Raw genomic sequence first — 23,650 nt, forward strand, 5'->3', positions numbered from 1 at the left:
TTATTTCATATTATATCATGGGAGCATAGAAACCCCCATAGAATGTACAGCTAGAAACTTAGTTTATATATATGCCACCATGCACATCACTGCTAACTCACCAAGTTTGATTTTATTTCAAAATATTATTATTATATTTAATTATGTTTAACTTCCAAATACTGATTATTTTTTGTGGATTGCTAAATTAACTGTAAAACCATAAATAGGCATGAATCCAATTCTTTTCCCCAACCAGAGTCTTGATAAAATCTTATTTATTTTAAATCAAGTAAGGTTCAGGATATGACGGCACAGCACAGAAAAGCGCATCTTCAACTTTACAAATAGCAAGGGAGGCAATGGCGCTACACCAGGTTTCTGGTTTCTGTTGAAGAAGACAAGGAAATTGTTCAGGTAACAGGTTCATAAGATACTTGATGCGGATACAGTTCCTACAGGAGATATGCCTTTACTCCCAGTGCGTGAGGTTTCTAAGTGATCTGAAGAACTTTGTGATGGTTGGGTCACATATAGAAATCTGCCTTCTATAGGAACTTAGCAGAAAATTATTTTGACATTATAATATGATTCAAAGCAATTTTGGAGACAACATTTTACTGTGTTTCAATTGGATGTGGCATTTAAGAATTCATCTTAAAACAACATCATCCTGAAAATTAGGTGACAGAAGCCCTGTGATCATTTTCTAAATCTAGATACCTAAATCTAGGTATCTAAAATTAGATACCTAAACTTCAAAAGTAGTTTGTGTATCTGCTGTGGAATTACTTTATATAAACTTTACATATTTGTTATTTGGGAACAATGTGGCACAGACACATTCATCACTGAGATTCTACCAAACATGCTGTATTTCTGTTTAAGGATAGTAAGGCTGGTGCAGTGGTGCATGCCTATAATCCAAGCACTTTGGGAGACTGAGGCAGGAGGATCCCTTGAGCCCAGGAGTTCAAGAACAGCCTGGGCAACATAATGAGATTTCATCTCTAAAATTTTTTTTAAACATTAGCTGGTTGTGATGGTGTACACCTATAGTCTCAGCTACTTAGGGGGCTGAGGTGGGAAGACGGCTTGAGCCCTGAAGAGTGAGGCTGCAATGAGCCATAATTTGAGCTACCGCACTCTAGCCTGGGCTACAGAGCAAGACCCTGTCTCAAAAGAAAAAAAAAAAAAAGGCAAATATGAGTCAATTCCTTTGAGAATAACACTGAAGAAAACTTCTTTTTTCATGCTCTGCTACATATCTGGTATATATTACATATTTAGCCTAAAAAAATGAATGCTTTTAGATTCTCCTTCCAATCTCTTTATCCCAGCCTCTTTTAAAAATAATTAGTCATTCCTTTCACTTACGAAAACGTGAAGAGGTACTTTCTGCCATAATTGTAAGTTTCTTGAGGCCTCCCCAGCCTTGCGGAACTGTGAGTCAATTAAATATTTTTTTTCTTTATAAAGTACTCAGGCTTAGGTATTTCTTCATAGCAACATGAGAACGAACTAACACAGTAGCTAATCAGGACAAGAAAGGAGGTCAGTGTGGCTGGAGTACTGTAATTAAAGGTAGACAAAACTTGATTCGAGGTAAGAAAGTTAGGATGAAATTAGTTCTCTATCATTTAGTATCCATATGACCTAAATATTTATAATTTGCTTCTTAATTCACTTGGAGTTTATTTAATGCATAAAATTTGTTCAGGTCTTTTTTTTTTTTTCAACAAATTTCTCTCCCCAGATGGCATCCTGAATAAATATCCTCTTTTGATTTAATTTGGCATATATTTCTTACAGAGAGACAGAGAGAGATTATTTTCACAATATGCTAAACACCACAATTATATAGAATACTTTGTTTATTGCCTTACTCTTTTTTTGTCATACTTCAAAATGGTATTTAATTTTGGATTTTGACTTGTAAAAACTAACTTGTGGCCGGGTGTGGTGGCTCATGACTGTAATCCCAGCACTTTGGGAAGCCAAGGCGGGTGGATCACGAGGTCAGGAGATCGAGACCACCCTGGCTAACACCATGAAACCACGTCTCTACTAAAAATACAAAAAAAAAAAAAAAAAAATCAGCCGGGCATGTTGTTGGGCACCTGTAGTCCCAGCTACTCAGGAGGCTGAGGCAGGAGAATAGCGTGAACCCAGGAGGCAGAGCTTGCAGTGAGCCGAGATCACACCACTGCACTCCAGCCTGGGTGACCGAGCGAAATTCTGTCTCAAAAAATAATACTAATAATAAAATAAAACAAACAAACAAAAAAAGTAACTTGTAAACTTTTTTCTTCCTGTTCATTACTTAGGTCATTATTTCTTTCCCATGCAACATTGCTAAATAAATAAATACATTTTTAGGGAAGCATTTGTATTTTATGTCCTATACATGGTCTCTCAATTTTATAATTGTAAACATCTTTTAACTATATTTCTGAATTTCACAGTTTCTCTTGACAGCTGTGATCATTGTTAACACAAATTACCTCTATTTTAAGGTATACCTAATAGTTCTTAGTTTACAAATTTGGAAGCTGGTGTACATACACTATTTGTGGCTATCTAAAATACATTTCCATAAAATTATATCCACTTTAATCGCGTTTACTAACAACCTTTATTAATATTTTACCTGCTTACTAGTTCATCTTCCCTTAACGTGCATGTTGTGTGTGTGTGTGTGTGTGTGTGTGTATCACTTACTGTACCACCGGATGGCGTAATCTTCTAGCACTCTGTTTTCCATCATATATACATGGGATCCTCAAATAAAAGAGGAGGTATATTAGCAGAGGTCCTGTGTATTCAGCCAAAAATACCTGAAAATAAAACATGATTTAGATTAAACAATAAAAATAGATGTTTTTAAGGTTCATTTGTGTCTATGAGTATTAGCCTACTGCATAAATTGGTGAAACAGGTAAATTATTTTGCAACTAGATTAAGTGATATTGCAAATAATGACTTCCTTGGAAGAACCAGGGGGAGAAAGCCTAATATATGTATAGTTAATTTGGAATAAAAATAAATATTGAACTTAATAAACTGGTTTCTTTCTTCAGATATAGTAAAAAGGAGATTTTATTTTCATAAACAAACCATTATTAATATATTTTTCTGTGTATTTGCCCAGTCCAATACACACTTAATCTTATGTATAAGCTGTCCCTGCCAATAAACTGAATGAGCTAGAGTATCTTTTTTCTTTTTCTTTTTCTCATTCTTTTCTTCCCTACCCTACCCTCCATGGGCCTGTCAGCTTGAATCCATTGATTTGACTCTAATTCAAATGGAAACAATTCAGTCTTCTCTATTAGAAATTTTATACTTTAATTCTAATAAGTCTGGTTGTGTGGTTAAAAGAATTAACTTTTGAGTGCTTGAGCTGAGTGGGGGTAACCATATTTGAACTATAGAGAGACACTAACAATATTTGGAAAGGTAATTGAAAACAAGACCAAGTGATTGCAAAAGATTAATTGGCTAACTGGTGTAAATTTGGTAACTGTTTGATTTTTTAGTGCTAAAATCATGTTAATTTCCTCTGAAGCATTTAGACAGAGAAGGGAAAGTAATTTACTTTGGAGTGTTCAAAGAGAAAAAAAATACAATTTAACAATAATAAATTTGACTGCCATTAACTATTTTCTCTTCATCTGCTACCATTTTTTTAAGAAAAAATTTGAATCTGCACGTTTTGCTCAAAAATGCAGTTAGCTGTGCACATTGGTTAGAAATCATGTTCACAGCTCTGTTGAGAAGATTGTTAGAATGAACAATATATATATGCATGGTTTCATATATATTCATATACATATGTGTGTGTAATTATTTAAAGGTTATATATATATCATTACGCACAAATACGTAAATAGTAATTTACATATGGAGGTTTCTTCAGTTATAATTCTGCGTTTCAGAAATATATATATTTTCTCATGTGCCAAGAAAGATTTGTGTGTGAGAAGTAAAAACAATGCAACTTCTGCTCAATTCATTATAAAAAGCAATCTCATTTGAGAGACTGTAGTAATTTATGGCTTACAAAATACCTCATTATTCAGATATAAAGAAAATGTTTGCCACTTGTGAATGTGTCATGATAGAATGCCAAAACTCTGGAATAATGAAGAGGGTAATTGTTTTAGTACAATAAAAGTTTAAAATAGTTATTTCAACACCAATTGATCTAGTGAAGTCAAATTTGAGCAATTCTCTAAGAATATATCAGGAATATAAAATGTGTACAATAGTTAACTTAGATCAAGTGTCACTCTTTATTAACTTAATAAAAATGCTGTCGCAGATCTGAAGTTTCTTTGGATGAGAGGAAATTAAACTATAATCTTATCTCAATCATCTCTCAAAAATAATTCAAGAGAGCCTACTAGTATATAAAATATGTTTTAGAAGGCTTAATATTTTATAAAGAATATTTTTCTGCTAGAATATGGAGGGTTATGAATAATATGTCCTGAAAGCACTAGAGAATGATAAGTGACTTTTGGACAATGCATTTAAAAAATTATTTCAGTGCAAATGGAAGAAAGGAGAAAAGATGATTTATTAAACTTAGAAAGTAATCAGAATATAGTTCAAGATGAAGAAAACGAGGGCTAGATAGACAAATATTAATATGGTCTTCTGAAAATGGAACTGGTCTTTTCTACTAAATAAAGGGAAATAAAACAAAATCAAAACCAAATACAATCAAGTAAACAGATAAGCAGGCATATACAAACCAAGTACATCACAAGAACTTACAAAGACTAGAAACTCCCCTATAATACAAAATTATACTGAAGACTCTATATTCTAAAGAGGCAGATACACCTTCTCGTTATTTTGAAGATAAACACTATATAGAAATTTCAATTTATTTCTATTATCAAATCATATTTATATTTCCTCTTTCAAAAAGTTAACTGTATTAAACTAATCTTTTGTTTTGAATACAAAATTCATTATTTGTACTAGGCAAGCAAGGAAATTGAGAGTCTTTGAAACCTCAGTGGAATCTTCAATGTGATATATGTATAAATTGAAAAAGGTAATAATCGGCAGGGCACAGTGGCTCACGCCTGTAATCCCAGCACTTAGGGAGGCCGAGGCAGGCGGATCACAAGGTCAGGAGATAGAGACCATCCTGGCTAACACGGTGAAACCCCGTCTCTACTAAAAATATAAAAAATTAGCCGGGCGTGGTGGCGGGTGCCTGGAGTCCCAGCTACTCTGGAGGCAGAGGCAGGAGAATGGCGTGAGCCCAGGAGGCAGAGCTTGCAGTGGGCCGAGATCGCGCCACTGCACTCCAGGCTGGGTGACAGAGCGAGACTCCGTCTCCAAAAAAAAAAAAAAAAAAAGAAAAAGGTAATAATCTGCTTAAAAAATACATTGAAATATGAGGCTGCAATTGTGAATTGGTTAGAGTCCATGTGCTTAAACTGTGCTTAATGCATTTCATGTTGTCTTGAAAAAAATATTAGTGCTATCATTATTAGGACATTGTTGGATTTACTATCTCTTTTTCTAAAATTGCTATCAGCAGTTTAAAAATTGTATATTTCAGAATTGTTGAAAATAAAATAAAGTAGTTTTAACCTTAATCTCCTGAAGATAAGGGTGTTACATAAAGTTTGGGGAGCATTTATCAGTTGTAATACAGTAATATCACTTTGTACTTAATGAATACTGTTGAAGTTAGTATCATGCTATATAAAGATTGTGTTTTTTTCTAGTTTGTCAAATAAATAACATATAATGGAGATTTCTATTCTAGCTAATTCAAACACAGAATACTAATGAGTCTAGTCAGAAAAACTGATCAAAATATTCTAAAAAAGCTTTTTTCAGCCTTCAGAGATTTAATGTCATTGAGGAATTAGAAGGTCAAGAATTTTGAAATGGGTGATCCAGAGAAGAGATTGAACCTTGCATAAGAAGCCTCATATAAGCCTGATAAGAACAGATTTTTGATGGGGCCTGGGAATGAAAAAAACAAAACCAGTTGTTCATCATCTCCAAAGGATGAAGGTGGCCTCATAAAACTGTCTCCACGGATTCTAAAGCTCAACCTAAAATCATTTCAGTCATCGATTGGATCAAGATGACTTGGACCCAATAATGCAATTCATTCATTTGGAAGATGGTAACTTTTCTTTGAAAGAAGATAAAAATCACCCTAGGTCTCAGCTATCATTAAAATTTTTCACATACATTTTCTGTACTTAGAAATATGCAGGTATACAAAGACCAAACAGACTGTGAGCAAAACCAAAAGAAAAAGAAAAAAAAAAAAAAAAAAAAAAAAATTGAAGATGCACACGACAGGAATATCAGACACAAACTTTAACAAAAACTATCTTTTACATGTTAAATGAAAGATAAAGTTGAGATTTTCAGATACGTAAAAACTTTGAAAAGAAAAATATTGAAATGTAATGTAAAATTTAAAAGAAGAATTTAAAGAGAATAATGGACAAGCAATAGTTGAATAGATAATGGTAGCTAGTTTTTCAAATTGTATGCATGTATGTGTGTGCCCATGAACACATGAAACCACCAACTCAGATAAAACTAAAGCAAGATAAATAAAAATATGATTATAATTGCGCATATCATAGTCAAGTTGCTGATAACAAAACCAAACAAGAATTGTTTAGAAAAGACACATTACTTTCAAAGGAGTAAAGCTGACTTTTCAACAGAAACAATGGAATTCAGAAATTTAAAAAATAAAATATTCTGAAGTGAAGAAAAGAGAGCTGCCAACATAAACTTATTTTTATGTAAAAATATTCTTTAACAATAAAAGTTAATAAGGACATGTTAAGATAAACAAGAATGGAGATAATTCATCAATGACAGAACTACAATAAAATACTGAAGATGTTCTTCAGGAAAAGGGAGACTAAATGTAAGCTCAGCATTAGAAGAAATAACTAAATTGCAGCAAAAAGGATAAATCTAAAGGATAAGGAATTTGTTAGATAAAATTTTAGTAAAGTATTTGTATTTAAGATATATGGAAAATTATATTATACCAAAACCATGAAAAATGAGTCAGGAGGAGCTCAAATATAAAGTCATTCAACTTTATATTCAATATTTATGAAGTATTTTTACATTAGTAAAATCAAATGTAAAAATGTATATTAGCATTTAATGTCTCAAGGGTTCACTCTGTAATCTCTTTGGTAACCCCTAGAATTAGTAAACTAGAAGATATAAATACCAAAATAACACAAAGGTAATAAAAAAGACAGCACTACAATTAATTCAAAATAAGGTAAGAAAAAAAAGAAAAAAGCGTTATAGAACACCTAAGACAAATTGAAGAAAATTAGATTTAGAGATTAAAAATGTGGAATTTACAATAAAAATAGACTATCATTACAGTGTTAAACATAAAACTATTAAACTCATAAGAAAACACAGGAGAGAAACTCCAGGACCTAGAACTAAGTTGAAGGATTCTTATATATGAAAGTAAAAGCGTAATCTTTAAAGAAAACCTTGATAAATTAGACTGCATTAAAATTGAAAACAATTCTTTCAGTGAAAAGTTCTGCTAAGATGATGAAGAGACAAGTTAAAGAATGAGAGAAAATATTTCCAAACCACATATACAAGGACTCGTATCTACATTATATAAAGAATTCTCAAGACTCAACACTGTATCCCAGATAATTTTTTTTAAAGTTCATACAAATACCCCTAATATTCACTGAAGTTTTATTTGTAATAGCAAAGTACCAAAAACCACCCAAATGTAATTCAAAGAGTAAATGGTTAAACTAAGTCCATTACATCCATATAACTGAATACTACTCACCAATGTAAAGGAACATATTATTGATACAAACAAAAATCAGGATGGATTTCAAGGACACTATGCTTACAGAAAAATAAACATAAATCTCAGAATATTGTTTGAATCCTTTTATAGAGCATTCTCTACATGACAAAAGTAGGGAGATGAAGAACACATCAGTGGTTACTCCAGGATAGGAAAAAGTGTATGTAACTATGCAAAGATAGCAGAAAGAAGTTCCTTCTTAAGGATGAAGCAATTCTCTATCTTGACATTGGTGTTAGATACATGAATTTATACAAGGGATGACTTGCATAGAATTACACATTAACACATACATACATGAATTAATACAAAAATGGTGAAAACTGCATAACTTTAACAGTATTCATATAATGAGAATTGTTATATTATCATATTGATCTTTTAACCTAAGTTTTTTAGTAAGTTAAATGAAGCAAGATTTTACTCAATATTTTGTAACACACTGTTAGTTGGAGAAAAATATTAAAATCTTAATTTTAACCTTGCTAAATTAGATTATTTCCCCAAAAATCTATGAAATGTTTTGTTATAGGAACACATTTTAATATTTTTCAATGAACAAGAATGTCATATGTGGTAAAACATTACTTTTGTTGCATAATTTAGTGGATACAAAATGGGTGTAATTGCAATGTAATGTGTATATTTTTAGCATTTAATAGAACGGACTCATTTGGAGCAAAAGGATGTGTGATCCATGGGGGTGATTTAAAAATATCCAGCCTATTTGCAGAGTTCTCTTTGTCACATAGATGATTTTCCTCTCAAATAAGCTATAATTTTCTAGTACAATTGTCAAATAATTCCGCTTTAGTGTGCTTTCTTCTCAGTGCTTATCCAAGTGATGAAGCTGAAATTTCTAATGATTTAATGGTTTAATGCTGCTCACCCTGACACAATTTCTGTAAACAGAGTTCCCTTTTCATCCTAAATGTGGACAAAGACCCTGTGAATATTTGAACCTTTGAAGACCAAACACTCTTTTCTAAAATCTCTTTAAGCAAAGGTCTGTAGACATCACATTTAAGTTCAGTATTAAAACTTTATTTGCAAATGCATGCATCTTCTATAGGTTGTTTTCTAAACATTAAAATATGCTTCACAAGAATTCATAAGATTCTAAACTCAATCTTCAGTGGTACAAGTTAGTATTCAAAAGCTCAATATACTTTGGAAAATAAATCAACTATTTAATGAAAACATAAAATAGAACTAATTAATTACATGGGAAATATATCTTAAAAGGAAAGACTGTTATAAAATATTAACAGATGTACCAATATTTTAATTAATAAATTTTACATTAAATTTGTGTTAGATTAAAATTAGCAATTAAATACTAATGTATAAATTGTCATACCTTTGTAATACTTACAAAAATTGGTTGTTTAATTGTAAAGAAACAGCTCAAATCACTATGAATGGTAATGTCAATTGTTAATTGTGGCATAAAGAAAAGTCATTTTGAATAGAAAAATATTAAAAGTAATCACAAATGTGGAGTGGAATGTAACCGCAAAGAAAAACTTTCATAGTTTAAATAATACAAATAACAGAAGTTTAATATAATTGAAAGAAAAGGAGCTCACCATTTTTTGTATATCAAAACTATTTATTAATTCTTTCACTGCCTCTGTTACTAAATATCATATGAACATTTCCTCTTGCTGTTGAAGCTATTCCATTGATTTATTCCATTACCCATGAGTGTTTCAACACTGTGCACTAGTACCAAGTATTTTCACTGCCTCTTAACCCTCTATGTCTTTTCAATGTAGTCCTCATTCTTCTAATGCCATTTTCAAATACCATGATTTTAACACCTGCTATTTTCCTCCAAAAAGAGCCAAAAGAACATTTTCACAGGCTGAAGGAAGTTTACTTTTTCATGGTCAGATGCCAAAAGTTTGTTTCTCTGCCTGAGAACCTCCTTTTTAACTGGATATTCTATACTGTTCTCTCCAGTGTCAAAAGAGTCTGTGATGTCCCTAGATTACTAGAAGGAAAAGGAAAAGAGATACCATGTAAATAACAAAGCATAGGTAGAGCAGATGAAACCAGCCCGATAGTCCCACAGACAGTTATTTTTGGATAAATGTAGAAATTGACCCTTATTACTGTTAAAGTTTGAAACTTGTATCTGTTCTACCTAAGCTCATTCCTCAGGAAAGAACCTTCAGCCCTCTCAAAAGAGTATCAAAGAACTGAAACTCATCAGATCACCTACATAGATGCCTCCTTGTCCCTCCCTAGTACCTGTTTTCTTACACATTGTTACATTTCTTCCCTGCTATATAAACCCCTAGTTTTAGTCAGTCAGGCAGATGCATTTGAGACTGAGCTCCCATCTCCTCAGCTGCAGCTTCAGCTGAAGACTTCTTCCTTGGCAATACTTGTCATCACCATCACTGGCTTTCTGTGCAGTGAGCAGCAGGACCTAGACCCAACCTCTGGTGTTTTGGTAACAAAGTTGAAGCTCCCAGTCATAGAGTGCATCGACATTTAAAAAAAAAAAAAAAAGGAACTCATCCTCCTTTTTCAAAACTGTGGTTTTCTATTGCTCCAATACTTGAGTAGAACTTTGGCCACTGGTCATAGTAAGAATAGAAAATTAAAAATGCCATTCAGTACATTTTGTTTTGCTATGAGTTTATTTGATAGAATTAGTCTGTCAATGAATTATTTAGAGCAAAATATGAGGCATGTATGTTACATTTCAAATTAACACTTACTGTGGTCCAACTGACTTGTTGACCTAGGTCTGTAGCATACAGTGTGACAATGGAGGAAGCTGCAATACTTTGAATGGTAACATAGTCCTTCAAAAAAGGCCCGCCTAAAATAAAAATAACAAGAAAATGTTATTTTAATACAATTTCTTAGCATAATGATAAAGAATTTCTTAGTGTAAAATCAGTAAAAGCTAATGATTAATTTTATGTGGAAATTACAATGTACAAGAAATCTTCAAAGTAAAACAAAATGTGAACAATGCCATTTTATAACATATATCTAGCAATTTTCATATGCACAGTGGTTTCCCAATACCATCTAACCAAAGTTTAGACTACCATTAGTTACTATCTTATTATTTCTGAGAACATGTCATATTAGGACTTAAACGAATAACATACAGGAATTTTTTTAAAGTGTAATTTTAGGACGAGTGTGAAGGCTCACATCTGTAATCTCAACATTTTGTCGAGCTGAGGTGAGCAGATCGCTTGGGGCCAGGAGTTCCAGCCATCTTGGTGACATGGCGAAACCCTGTCTCTACAAAAAAAAGAAGAAAATTAGCCAGGTGTGGTGCTGTGTGCCTGTAGGCCCAGCAATTCAGGAAGCTGAGGTGGGAGGATTGCTTGAGCCAGGGACGTCAAGGCTGCAGTGAACTGTGATCGCTTCACTGCACTCCAGTCTGGGTGACAAAGTGAGACCCTGCCTCAAAATGAAAACAAAACAAAACAACAAAAAGTATAACTTTGATTGTTAGTAGAACTATGTCTCAACTAATTTCTAAATGATTTTATAATAGCATAAATTAGTGGTGGATGGATGAATGGTCCCTCCAAAGCACCAGGAGAATGGCATAATTTATCTTTTTGAAATATATTCTGGATGTTGTGTGAAAAATAGAAAGAAGGGAAGCAAGATGATTATTTAGGAGACATTTAAAATTAATCTAGCTGGAGCTGATGTTTGTTGGGCTTAAGGTGGTACTGGCGAAAATGTTAAAATGTATCAATTGTAAATATATTTTGAACATAGCCTAGATTCAACTTCTTGATAAACTGATTGAAAGGAGAAGATTCAGTGAGGTAAAGACAGTTAGATTTCTGGCCTGAGTACTTAAGTGCATTGTAATGTCACTAACTGACATGAAGAAGAGTACAGAAAAAGTAAGATCTGAGGGTAAAAATTAAGAGTCCTTAAGGTATTTTAAGTGTGTGGTATCTCTTAGACATTCAAGAAAGAACTGACAAATAGGCAGCAGGGTAGAAGTGTGTGTAGATATTTGAAAGTCATTAACATTTAAAACCATGGGGCTTCATGAAATTGTTTGTGTATTCAGCATGGAAAGAAAGGAATGAAAACACACTAAGGTTTCCGGTATTACAGACTTTAGACATAGTAAGACAAAGATATAGCAAAGATTACTGAAAGGAGCTACTCATAAGATAGATGTAAAATAAACATAATTGACTCCATTCTTAAAAATAACCATCAGACAAGTCTGGAATATGTATATGGGAAGATATATAAAAAAAATCTTTTTAAGCATTATTTATAATAAAATATTTGAAAAAACTTAAATATCATTTAATAAGGTAAGAGATAAATATTTTGTTTTATTTAAAGAAATGTATACCAAGCAGGAAGAAAAATGAGTAGACTAGAGCTCATATACAAAAATGGATTAATCTCTCAAATATAATCCTATTATTCTTATTATTATTGTTATACTTAACATACGTTATTTATGATTTATATTATCTACATCATTAAAAGGCATCATTCTAGTCTCTATTTTTGAAATAAATAAAAAAAGTTAATTTGCATCTACCATTAGATGATCTTTCAGAATCCAAAATATCTACTTACATTTATAATTAAAGGTCTTTTAAGAGGAAATGAAAAATATACAATTATTGTATATTACATTTGAAGGCAGAAATTTGATAAATCCACTTTTAACAGCCAGATAATTTAGGTGGTCATGTTAATGTATATGGTTCTCTGGGTACTTTATTGGAAACCATTTCACAGTTATATTTTAGAAATTTCATGCAAATTGATTACTATTTGTAAAATACATATATATATACATAATTACATATAATTTAGTATTGCTTTGAAAATGTGAACGTAGTCCTGTGTTTACCTAAGAACACATGTGTGGTAGGCAGATTTCTTAGATAATCCTCAGGATTTCTGCTCCCTGTATAATCCCTGAGGTTCTGCATATGATAGACTATTACTCTGTTGATTATATTGCATGGCTTTAAAAAATGAGATTATCTAGGTAGTCCTGATTTATTGTATGAGTTTTTACAATCTGTGTGCAGAAATCAGAGACAGAGGAATTCAGAGATTCAGTGCATTGGGAAGATTCACTGTGCTATTGCTGGCTTGAAGACGGAGAAGGTCAATGTCAAGGATACAAGTGGCCTTTGAGAAAAGACAGCTACCTCTAGGAAATGACAGCCAGCAAGAACACAGGAACTTCTCTCATGCAACTGCAAAGACCAAACAAACAGACAAACAAACAAACATAAAATGCAAAGGGGTGCTCTCGCCATTATTCCATCTGTGATGAGCACCCTTTCTGTAGAAAGTAATAATTGCCTTGCTGAGAGAATTAAATTTATGTTCGAGTGCTATTTCTTTGTGGCAACAGGGAACAAGCATTTCCAACACAAACTCTTCCAATAACACAAAAGAAGATGGAAGTGGCTTTTTGTCAAGAGTCTTCACATGAGAATTCAGCTCAGTCAACACTTTGATTCCAGTCTTATACTATCCTAATCAGAGAATCAAGCCATAATATGGCTTCAATCTAATAAATGATAGTTTTTTATACTGCTAAATTTGTGTAAATTTGTTACATAGCGATACAAAACTTTTGCAATATGGATCAAGCTGAAGGCTTTGATATAAAAATTGTCAGTAGTATTATGACAATTATGTATAAGAACAAGAAAATGTTAATAAGGACAAAAAATTCAGCTGGCTTTGTATCACTTGAAAGTGTGCTGAAAATAAGTTTCCAATATACATCTATTAGCACCCTTAGAAAAGGGGTTAGTTTCTACCCTTCTATCATCCTTGCCAACTTCAAAGAACAGATCATTGGCATTCTGTTTTTAAAATGTGGTCCCATCAACATGAGATTTTGAAAAAATGACTTGATAAAATCTAGATGTATCATTAATCATAGTGTTCAGACTCAAGAAAAAGGAACCATTGTCTTCGGCCTTCCATGATTATGTCCCTTATCAAAGGGAGAGGAATATGTGGGGCCAAGAGGACAGGACATGCCTAACTAGATCCCATGACATATCTTTCCAGATCATACTTAAGGGCCCTGAATTTCCTAACCAAATTAACACAAACACAACCTGGTCTTCGGATATTCCCTCCCAAGTATGGGCCTGGAACTGGGGTACACAACAAACCTAGTGGTTTGTCAAGACTATAGTATAAAGGATGTGGATGGAGCTTTGATGTATTGCTTGGAAACAGTGATGGAAAAAAATCTATTTTTTCTATGTAGAAATCCAATCATTTTAAACATTAGGAATTTTCGCAGTCCTTCCAGGACATTATAAAGCATATTAATAAAGGTAGGAATATACAAAATATTTTACTTACCAGATTATATGACAGATTTATTGTAAAAATTGCTGAAATTCTTCACCATATGCACACCATATACAGTATGACTTTGTAGTTCTTCTCAGTGATAGCTGTCCTTATATTCCCACCCCTTGAATATGGGCTAACTAGTGACTTTCAGGACAAGTGATCATTTGCTAGTTCCAAACCTGGGCTTCAACAATTCTTTAGTACCTCTGCTCATTTTTATACCTCTACTCCCAGCTTGTGAGTAGTCCAAACTATTTTGCTAAAGGGTGAGAGACCACATAGAACAAAGGGAATTACATGAAAGTTGTGGTTATTGTAGACCAATCACTCCCTAACAGCCCAGCAGCTCACTGCAGCTGCACGCATGAACCTAGCCAAGTTCAGCTAAATATAGCGCAGCTCAGCAGAGACACAGAGCTAAAGAACTGGTTAAAATTTTACCCATGAAAATCAATGCTTCTATTTTATTTGTGTTTTAAAGCTTTCTTTTGTGTGAGGAAACTATAGAAGTCTCTAATATTCATATAAGATCAACGATTCTAGTAAGTATATTTTGGGAGCAAACGTATAAATACTAAGACCCTGCTTTGTTTTGGTATTGTCTTCTGTTCTTCTTAATATTAATAGTTATGACTAAGATTGGTGGAGCAACTAGCCTGTGCCAATCATCATATGCATTATAAACAAACAAACTCTAACACTTTAAAAAGGATTTAAGTGTTTTTTTTAGCTCTGCCATATAAAAGAAGACCCTGTAGGCAAGTAAGTATGAGAGTCTATCAAATGTAGAAATCTGAATCAATCCAAATGAGCTTTGGATTTTGATTTCTTTGTACCATATCTCATTAAATCAATTGACTTTTCTTTCAAATACATCATTACATTTCTTTTTACGGACACTTAGACAACTATATTTTACTCATCTCACACCCCATCCCGGTACACTCAACTAGGTAAATAAATTTGGGAGAAAAGGAATATGTCATATTCACCAGAACACTGAACTAACAGAAATTTATCAGTGTCTTACAGTGTCCTTCAAATGGAAGTTACATTTGACAATGTTGTCTGTGACATTCTTTGAGGCTTCTTTGTGTAAGAGTCAATTTCATTTCATATATGTCAACATCCATGTATTGAAAGGCACTTATGTGCTGACATGTGCTAGGCTTTATGAAGGCAAAAATAGATGAGACAATAATTTTTCTTTCTTAAACTCTAGGTAGGTGGGAATTTGTCTTGAACATTTGAGCAAAAATAAATTTGAGAGAATCAAAAAAGTGCGGCTCCTAGAAATCTTGCATATTTCTTTGTTTTGAACATACAGGTCTCAGAGAAAGATTAAATGTTTAAGACAGCAATGAAAACACTCATAACAGTTTTGACAGACTCAAAGAAATAATCATTTGTCTTTAAGTGCATGTAATACCTAAGAGAGGACAACCTAAATATTAGGCAAAGCAATAGAAAAAAAAATTCAACTCATTATTTATGAAAAATTGGGAGATTGAAATTCCTTAAGAAGTACCTCCTATAGATTTACTATTAAAGGCTTTTTCACTCTATCCTGAAAAAAAAGTACATGCTACCCACAGCTTTCATTAAAATTTAAAACTCCAAATTTTTTGATGTAGTGTCAGTAATTATTGGTAGGAGCCATTTTTAAGTGCATTTATTGATAAATTTATTGAGATCATAGGGTTTAAAACTCTGAGAAATTTGAGGTTTAATAGTGGGCATAATGCTTCTTCTCCAAATTCATTAGTTTCGTTCCTTATGTCACTTACTCTGCTTTATAACAGCAAAAAGAAAAAGAAAAAAATTGAAAAAGCTAAGCATTAACCTTAAGAATATATTATGGGGCAGCAGAACGAGAAGGTGACCAGTTAAAGCTTCACAGACGACCAGTTAAAGCTTCACAGACAAAAATATTTTAGTTTCAGGATCTGCTTCTAAAACTCACAGAGAGTGAATATGTAAAAAATATCTATTTGAGACTAAATTATTCATTTATAAAAGTAGAGCTCTAGTTTGTTGGGAGAATCAATCAAATAATACTAATATTTGTATATTTACTGAGTGATAAGTGAATGTCAGCTTTTGAAAATAGAAAAAGGATTCTAAATTAAATAAACACATCAGTGAAAAATGCTTCTTACCACATTCTAGCTGCAGACCAACTCGAGAAGGGTACCACTTTGGACCTATTCAATGAAAAATAACATTTAATTGTCAGAAAAAGTGTAACTATAGCTTATAAAACTAACTGTTTCCATGGGAAGACAATTTAGATCTAGGAAGTAAATAAAATGGGTTATCTAGTGTCAGAAATAGAAATAGTGGTTACCTTTTGTAGGTTGCTGACCAGCAATGACGGATAGTGACAGAGAGAAAGCATGAGGAAAGCTTTAAAAGTGGTCAATTTCTGCTTTTTTATTTTGGGGCTTGTTACATAAGTGCGTTCAGGTTTTGGACATGCATCAAATAGTATGACCTATGACTTGTACACTTCAGTCTATGTAAGTTTTTCATCAATAAAAAGCTGGAACATATTTAAAATTGGGAACTTTAATCTCATTTAAAATTCATCTAATATTGGCACCTGAAATTGGGTTATTTTCTCTATCAAGAGTAAATACTAAGATGTCTATCAGAATTATATGTATCATTGACTTTTAATATTATGAGTTTATTGGTCATAGCAGAAGCATCACTTGAAATTTTCTCTTTGTACTACCATTAGGAATAAAGAGAGCACTAAATAATTCTATCTCTATAGAAAAATCAAATCATCTTTATTATACACTGCCATAATGAAGAGTTGATTCACAATTATCAGAATATAACTTTATCTTAAAATAAATTCTATACCATCGTTTTAAAGTCTCCATTAAAAGTTTACTTCTTAACTTTGAGATTAAACTTTAAACAAATTTACCACACATATAATAAATTTTTAAAAGAGTATTTTTAAAGGAATTTTCCACAATTATCTTCTCTTTTTTTTCAATACATTCATGGGAGAAAGCAGAGATGACTCAGGACTAGAAAGGCATGAGAGTACTTCGTGGAAATTGGAAACCATGGACAGAGCCTCTATTCATAGGTAATATATTACTAGTTGAAAGAAAAGTAAAAGGAAGGTCGGATGAAAAATGTATGTGGGTAATTTTAAGAATATATTGTATCTTTTACCTTCTAAAGTCTATTATGTGTGGGTATTGTAAATGCATACACTGAAGTAAATTTAACTATCTAGAAAGTATGTTATTTTCCTAAAACTAGTAAATCAAAACATAAAACATAGCTGAGAGATGCTATTTAGAGATAATTAGCTCCATGACTTTCTATAGCCAAGTAATGTTATTTGGTTAAAAATTATATCGCTTTGATTACAACTTTTCAATGCATTTACAATAATAATAAATAAATACCCAAAATATAGCCATGATATGAAAAGTCAAATTAATATACTCAATTATTAGTACTTTTTAAATAACAAATATTTGAAAGATTGAATATAGTACAATAAATGTTGAAAGTCCACAGAATGATACATAAAATTCTTATTCTATTTTATAAGGGAAAACTGAGGGTTCTACTTTACTATTTTTCTGTACTGTTGAGGAAGGAGAAAAAGGAAAAACTAAAAATGAGGAAAAAAATCAGAGAAACATCTATCATGGCTTAAAGTAACCAAAATATGTTTATATGCTACCTGAAATAATAAAGTCATAATGTGCTGCTTAGCAACACCTGATTACGCATTGAATGCAACAATGTTAGAAGAACTGTGAAGTGTCTGGAAGTCTTAACAGATTTACAGAAATAAAACCTGCCAGTCTATTTTCTGAAATATGAACACTAAAATGAATTAAATGTTGTCTCTTGTAATTCTAAGACCTTACAAAGCTCCTGTTTGGAACAGAACATTAGCGACCTCTTAAGGATACTTAATGATTGACAGGATATATATGGTCATTGCACATGTAGAAATTTAATTCAATATTGATCAATTGTTCAAATGTTGATAGCCTGTAAGGTGGTGTTAACATTATAATAGGAGTAAAATTTATCTCAAGTAAAAAAGATGTTCATTAATGTTAAACTTTAATTAATCAGCTGCGTGTGGTGGTTCACACCTGTAATCACAACACTTGGGGAGGCCAAGACGGGAAGAATACTTGACCCTGGGAGTTCAAGACTAGCCTGTGCAATATAATGAGACTCTGTCTCCACCACAAATAAAAGTTTAATTAATCACAAAACTTTATCCCATAGAAAGAAATAACAAAGGTGAATATCACTGAATTCATGTTAGACCATAGCTGATCCTCCCCCCAAATAAAGTGATTAATGGGAGAAAACATTCTAGTTGTCAAGAAAAACAGAATTATATTTGTTATTAACTAAATTTGAAGCATGCAGTCAATATAATAAGAATGGCAATTCTATTCTAAACAAATACCACATCCTAAAGATGAACATATTTTATTTCTGGCAATATAGACACTGCATATAACTATTATTCTTAGATAAAATATAACTTTTATGCATAGAGATCACAAGACAAAAAAGGAAAACCCAATTATAGGAAATAATCAAGAACCTGAGAAATAATTCAGTAAGTTTTGGGGTTTACACAATTTATTTGGTTTTCTTGCACATTGGGAATCTATAAAAAGCCTAGGCCAGTACTAGTGTTGGTATTGATTCCCATGCACAGATAAACATCTTTAATTAAAAGAGAGAACTAGAAAGAAATTCACCTCCAGTACAGGTAAAATATGTCAATCTCTGCCTGTTCAAAGATAGAAAATAGATATCTCCCGAGAATTTGTAAACAGCCACTGGTTCTATATTAGGTTTTGATGCTCAAGTATATATTATAATATTACTGTCAGGTTTTTGGAATACTTTTATTGAAACTTTAGTAGTGTTCCACTAATGGTGGTCTCAAGCTGTAATACTTCTGGGACATCTGGCCCTAGGAAAAATAACCCACTGGAGGACTATCCATGCAGTTTAGGTAACATAGCTTAAAACCCTCAAGTAGGTAAACTTACAATTTAAGTTTTAAAAATCATATAAAAACTAATCTACCATCAGACAGTGTCCAGGGACATGATAAATAATAAGATTAACTCCAGAGAACATCGGAAATATGGAATCTCATAGAAAGTCACCTAAATCACTTAAAGATGATTGGAAGATTTAAAATAAAGAATCAAAAATATTAGAAAAACATGGTACTGCAAAAACCTACAGGATTTTTTGAGAAAAGATCAAGTAAAATTTACTGAAATAAAACCTTTTGTACCTTATGATTAAAATGTAATGGAATGATAGTGTAGTCATGCAGAACAAACAGAAGAATTAGTCAATGAAAGGATGAGCCTGAAGAACCTACTCAGAAAGCAGAAAGGGATTAAGAAAATATGAAAGACAGATTAAAAGAAATAGGGACCAAAATTAAATGATATAACATATGTTCACAGGCATCCACAATAATAAGCAAAAAAAGTCCATTAATTGCAATGACAAACTACATATTCCATCTCATCCATCCCTCCTGCTGAGAACAACTGAAAAAGTATGAGAAAATATTTTATCAAAATCTCCACAGAGTGGTTAAGAAAAATAAAAAGAATTAGGGAACCAAGATCTGGGAGACAGGAGAAGCTCAGAAAGCTGAGTCCAGCAACTACCCTTAGCCTCATTCCCCTAAGGGTACCTGTTTATATTGGAAGAAGGAGCTAAGAGGCGAGGAAGCTAAGCAGGGCTTTTCACACACCTATGAGCCTAATGGGACAAAAATCAAACTTTATGCACAAAGAGAAGCCCTGGTAAAAGTTCACACTTTCAGTCGTTACCCTTAAATAAGGATGAATCAGAAATCAATCAATTCTTAAAGGAAATTAAGCCCAATTTTGAATCATCTCCATCCCTGTTTGAATTAAAGTGATCTGTAACCTCCAAAGTTCAGCCTTACTGCCGGCAGAGGCAAATGTAAATCTTCTCTGGAAGGAGATCGTTTCTTTATTCAGACCCTATAATTACCTCTAAATTTTTTCATATGTAATACCAGGCCTCAATAAAATATAACGAAGAATGCTAGAGGACAAGACATGATGAAAAACCAGGGGGAAATTAAAAAGGTATTATAGAGATTCACCAACAATTCAGATAAAGTTTTCATACACAATTAAGAATAACTGTGATTGATATAAACATAAAATACAAGACAGAATTATTTGGAAATCTAGAAACTATGGAAAGAAACAGACATTTTGGAACTGTAAAGTATAGTAAGTGGGTTTATGAGATATCATTTCATGGTAGAGAGAAAAATAGTGAACTGGAATTTAGAAGAAAATATCCCAACTAAAGCAAAGAGAGATAAATATGTGGAACGGGAAAGGTGTAGGATATATACATGATGAACAATGAAAAAGTACATCATTCTAATATATGTGACACTGAAGTGTAAGAATAAAAAAGTTAAAGAAAAGTGAAAAAGCTATATATTGAATGATGTGATGGCTGAGAGTTTTCCAATACTGGCAAAATATGCCAAGATAAATATTAAAGAATTACTGTAAATAACTATATAGATATATAAAATAAAATGTACACATACACATATATTGATATATAATTAAAGACATATGATGGCAGGATATATATACTGAATATATATGTAATGAAAACTAGATGTAACTATATAATTGCTAAACCGTTTGAAACAATAATAGAAAAATATTTTTAAAAAACAGATTAAAAAACAACAAAAAATGTCATAAATATCACCAACAAATGAATGGCAATTAAACAAATAGAAGAGTTCTAAAGAGCAATATAAGACATTGGCCAAATAGCTTTTAAATAAAACACTATTGAAAGAAAATGTAAAATAAGGACAAGTTTAATTAGACTAACAAGTCTTACTGTCAATAGAACACTTCTTTCTATCATTAGATTAACATCTAAGGGACCAATTTGATAAAAAGAAATTGAGTTCAACAGAAAGGAATGAGATGATGAGATAAATAAAACAATATTGAGGAAATTCTGGCACGCATATGGATAATTCCATATAAAAAAGCAGAATATCTTATAACTTGATTATATACAATATGATTATATTACTACTAATAATGTATGCGCATATACAAAAAATATATACAACCATAATGTACAAAATGAGAAGTATTCTTTGACTTTAAACCATCCTGTAAATTTAGGAAGAATGTACAAAACAAAATTAAGGAATAGGAAGTATTAATTGGGAATGGAATGCTAAATAGGAAGTGTCATAGCATGAAAGAATGTCCTGTGTAAATTGCATTGTCACTTTGAATATGTTATTTTATTAGAATTGTTATACTCCTTCTAAACAGTGGAAGCCTACAGACCTAAGAAAAGGGGCAGGCACATGAATTCTTGTCTTTCTTCTTAAGAAATAAACATCAAATATTACCCAAAATTCTTCCTTGATGTGCTAAAGATACTGGCTGCTGATTTAATATTGTTAAATTACCTGGGTTTATTTTGTTAAAAATGATTCATTTAGTACAGTACTTCACTGGGATTAAATGGACCGTTTTATTCTCTGTAAACCATTTCTTTGCAGTCTTGTAAATGCTACCTACATAATTAAGTGATCAAGCCAGAATTAAACCAAGGATGCCAGTGAGACATTTAATGGTTTAGTACGAGATGTATGATAGTGTTTATCTATCTGAAAAATGAGAAAACTGTTTCTGCTCTCATTCTCAGCAACTAAAAGTGTTTAACACTGAAACCAGCACCAATCAATGTCTATAATTTTGCTGACCTTGAAAAACAATGCAACTGCTAAAGAGTTTACTTTTACAAAGACAGAGTGCTCTAACACAATATAATCAGCAACTGCAGAAAAAAGTTTCTATAGGAAAACAAACACATGCTTCTAGAAATGGAAAATTTTAAAGCTGCACAAAATCTCTGAATTATGCAATAAAAAATAGGATGAAGGAAGGATGCATAAAGCAACAAGCTGGTTGCTTGTGATCCAAAGCACAAAGCAAGAATTATGTGGGGCAGGAAGACCGATTGCAACCAGACTATTTATTTATGTTCACTGGTTACAATTTGTAACCGTTTGCTCACTGAATTACCCACCATCATCTAAGCAAGAAGCAAGATTGGTCATCATACCTATGTCCCCATTTACATTAGATACTATCCGCTGTGTAAGTCTTCCACAGGACCCTTTAACTCAGTGACACTCCTCCCAATTTTACTTTGCAGAAACACTAATCAGACCTAATGGTCCACCTCTTCTTACCTTCTCAGATTTTCCAATATACTTTAAGGCAGGGGTCTCCAACCCCCGGGCCAAAGACCAGTCCTGGTCCATGGCCTATTAGGAACCTGGCTGCACAGCACATGGTGAGTGGTGGGCATGTGAGCGAAGCCTCATCGGTGTTTGCAGCCATTCCCCATTACTCGCATTACCATCTGAGCTCTGGCTCCTGTCAAATGAGTGGCAGCATTAGATTATCATAGCAGCATCTACCCTATTGTGAACTGCGCATGTGAGGAATCTAGGTTGCATGCTCCTTATGAGAATCTAATGCCTAATGGTCTCTATCTCCCATCACCCCAAGAGGATACTGTCTAGTTTTGGGAAAACAAGCTCAGGACTGCCACTGATTCTACATTTTGGTGAGCTGCATAATTATTTCATTATATATTAAAATGTCATAATGATAGAAATAAAGTGCAAAATAAATGTAATGTGCTTGAATCACCCTGAAACCACTCCCTACCACCCCCAGTGTGTGGAGAACTTGCCTTCCACGAAACTGGTCCCTGGTGCCAAAAAGGTTGGGGACTGCTGCGTTAGGGCACTCATGATCTCTCTTCTAAATCATCAAATTCCACTCCAAAGATTCCTTCATTGTCCTGCTATAATATAAAACTTTTCTTCCTCTTCTTCAACTGGTATTTATACTTCATAATAAATTCACACGATTGTATGTCAGAAAGAGTGTTAGGAGTCCTTTTTCTTATTAAATTCTGCTTCAAAAACATTTGTTTTCTTTTTCGCATATGTTGAACCAGCCTTGCATCCCAGGGTTGAAGCCCACTTGATCATGGTGGATAAGCTTTTTGATGTGCTGCTGGATTCGGTTTGCCAGTATTTTATTGAGGATTTTTGCATCGATGTTCTTCAGGGATATTGGTCTAAAATTCTCTTTTTTGTTGTTGTGTTTCTGGCAGGCTTTGGTATCAGGATGATGCTGGCCTCATAAAATGAGTTAGGGAGGATTCCCTCTTTTTCTGTTGGTTGGAATAGTTTCAGAAGGAATGGTACAGCCCCTCCTTGTATGTCTGGTAGAATTCAGCTGTGAATCCATCTGGTCCTGGACTTTTTTTGGTTGGTAAGCT

At 32.7% G+C, this 23,650-nt stretch overlaps 1 protein-coding gene across 4 annotated transcripts in view; it reads right to left on the reverse strand.

The window, feature by feature from the left end:
* The window catches only part of TECRL (trans-2,3-enoyl-CoA reductase like), a 144,755-nt gene that overhangs the window by 41,951 nt on the left and 79,154 nt on the right, over positions 1-23,650 (reverse strand). For all 4 annotated transcript variants that reach the window (XM_032151791.1, XM_032151785.2, XM_058434634.1 and 1 more), the window contains 3 exons: positions 16,375-16,419; positions 10,585-10,688; positions 2,701-2,816 (listed from right to left, as the gene is read on the reverse strand). In XM_032151791.1, coding sequence (XP_032007682.1) covers positions 2,701-2,816; positions 10,585-10,688; positions 16,375-16,419 — 265 coding nt within the window. The remainder of the gene's footprint in view (positions 1-2,700; positions 2,817-10,584; positions 10,689-16,374; positions 16,420-23,650) is intronic.

The sequence above is a fragment of the Hylobates moloch genome, unplaced genomic scaffold, assembly GCF_009828535.3.
Source record: "Hylobates moloch isolate HMO894 unplaced genomic scaffold, HMol_V3 SCAFFOLD_2, whole genome shotgun sequence".
NCBI lineage: Eukaryota > Metazoa > Chordata > Mammalia > Primates > Hylobatidae > Hylobates > Hylobates moloch.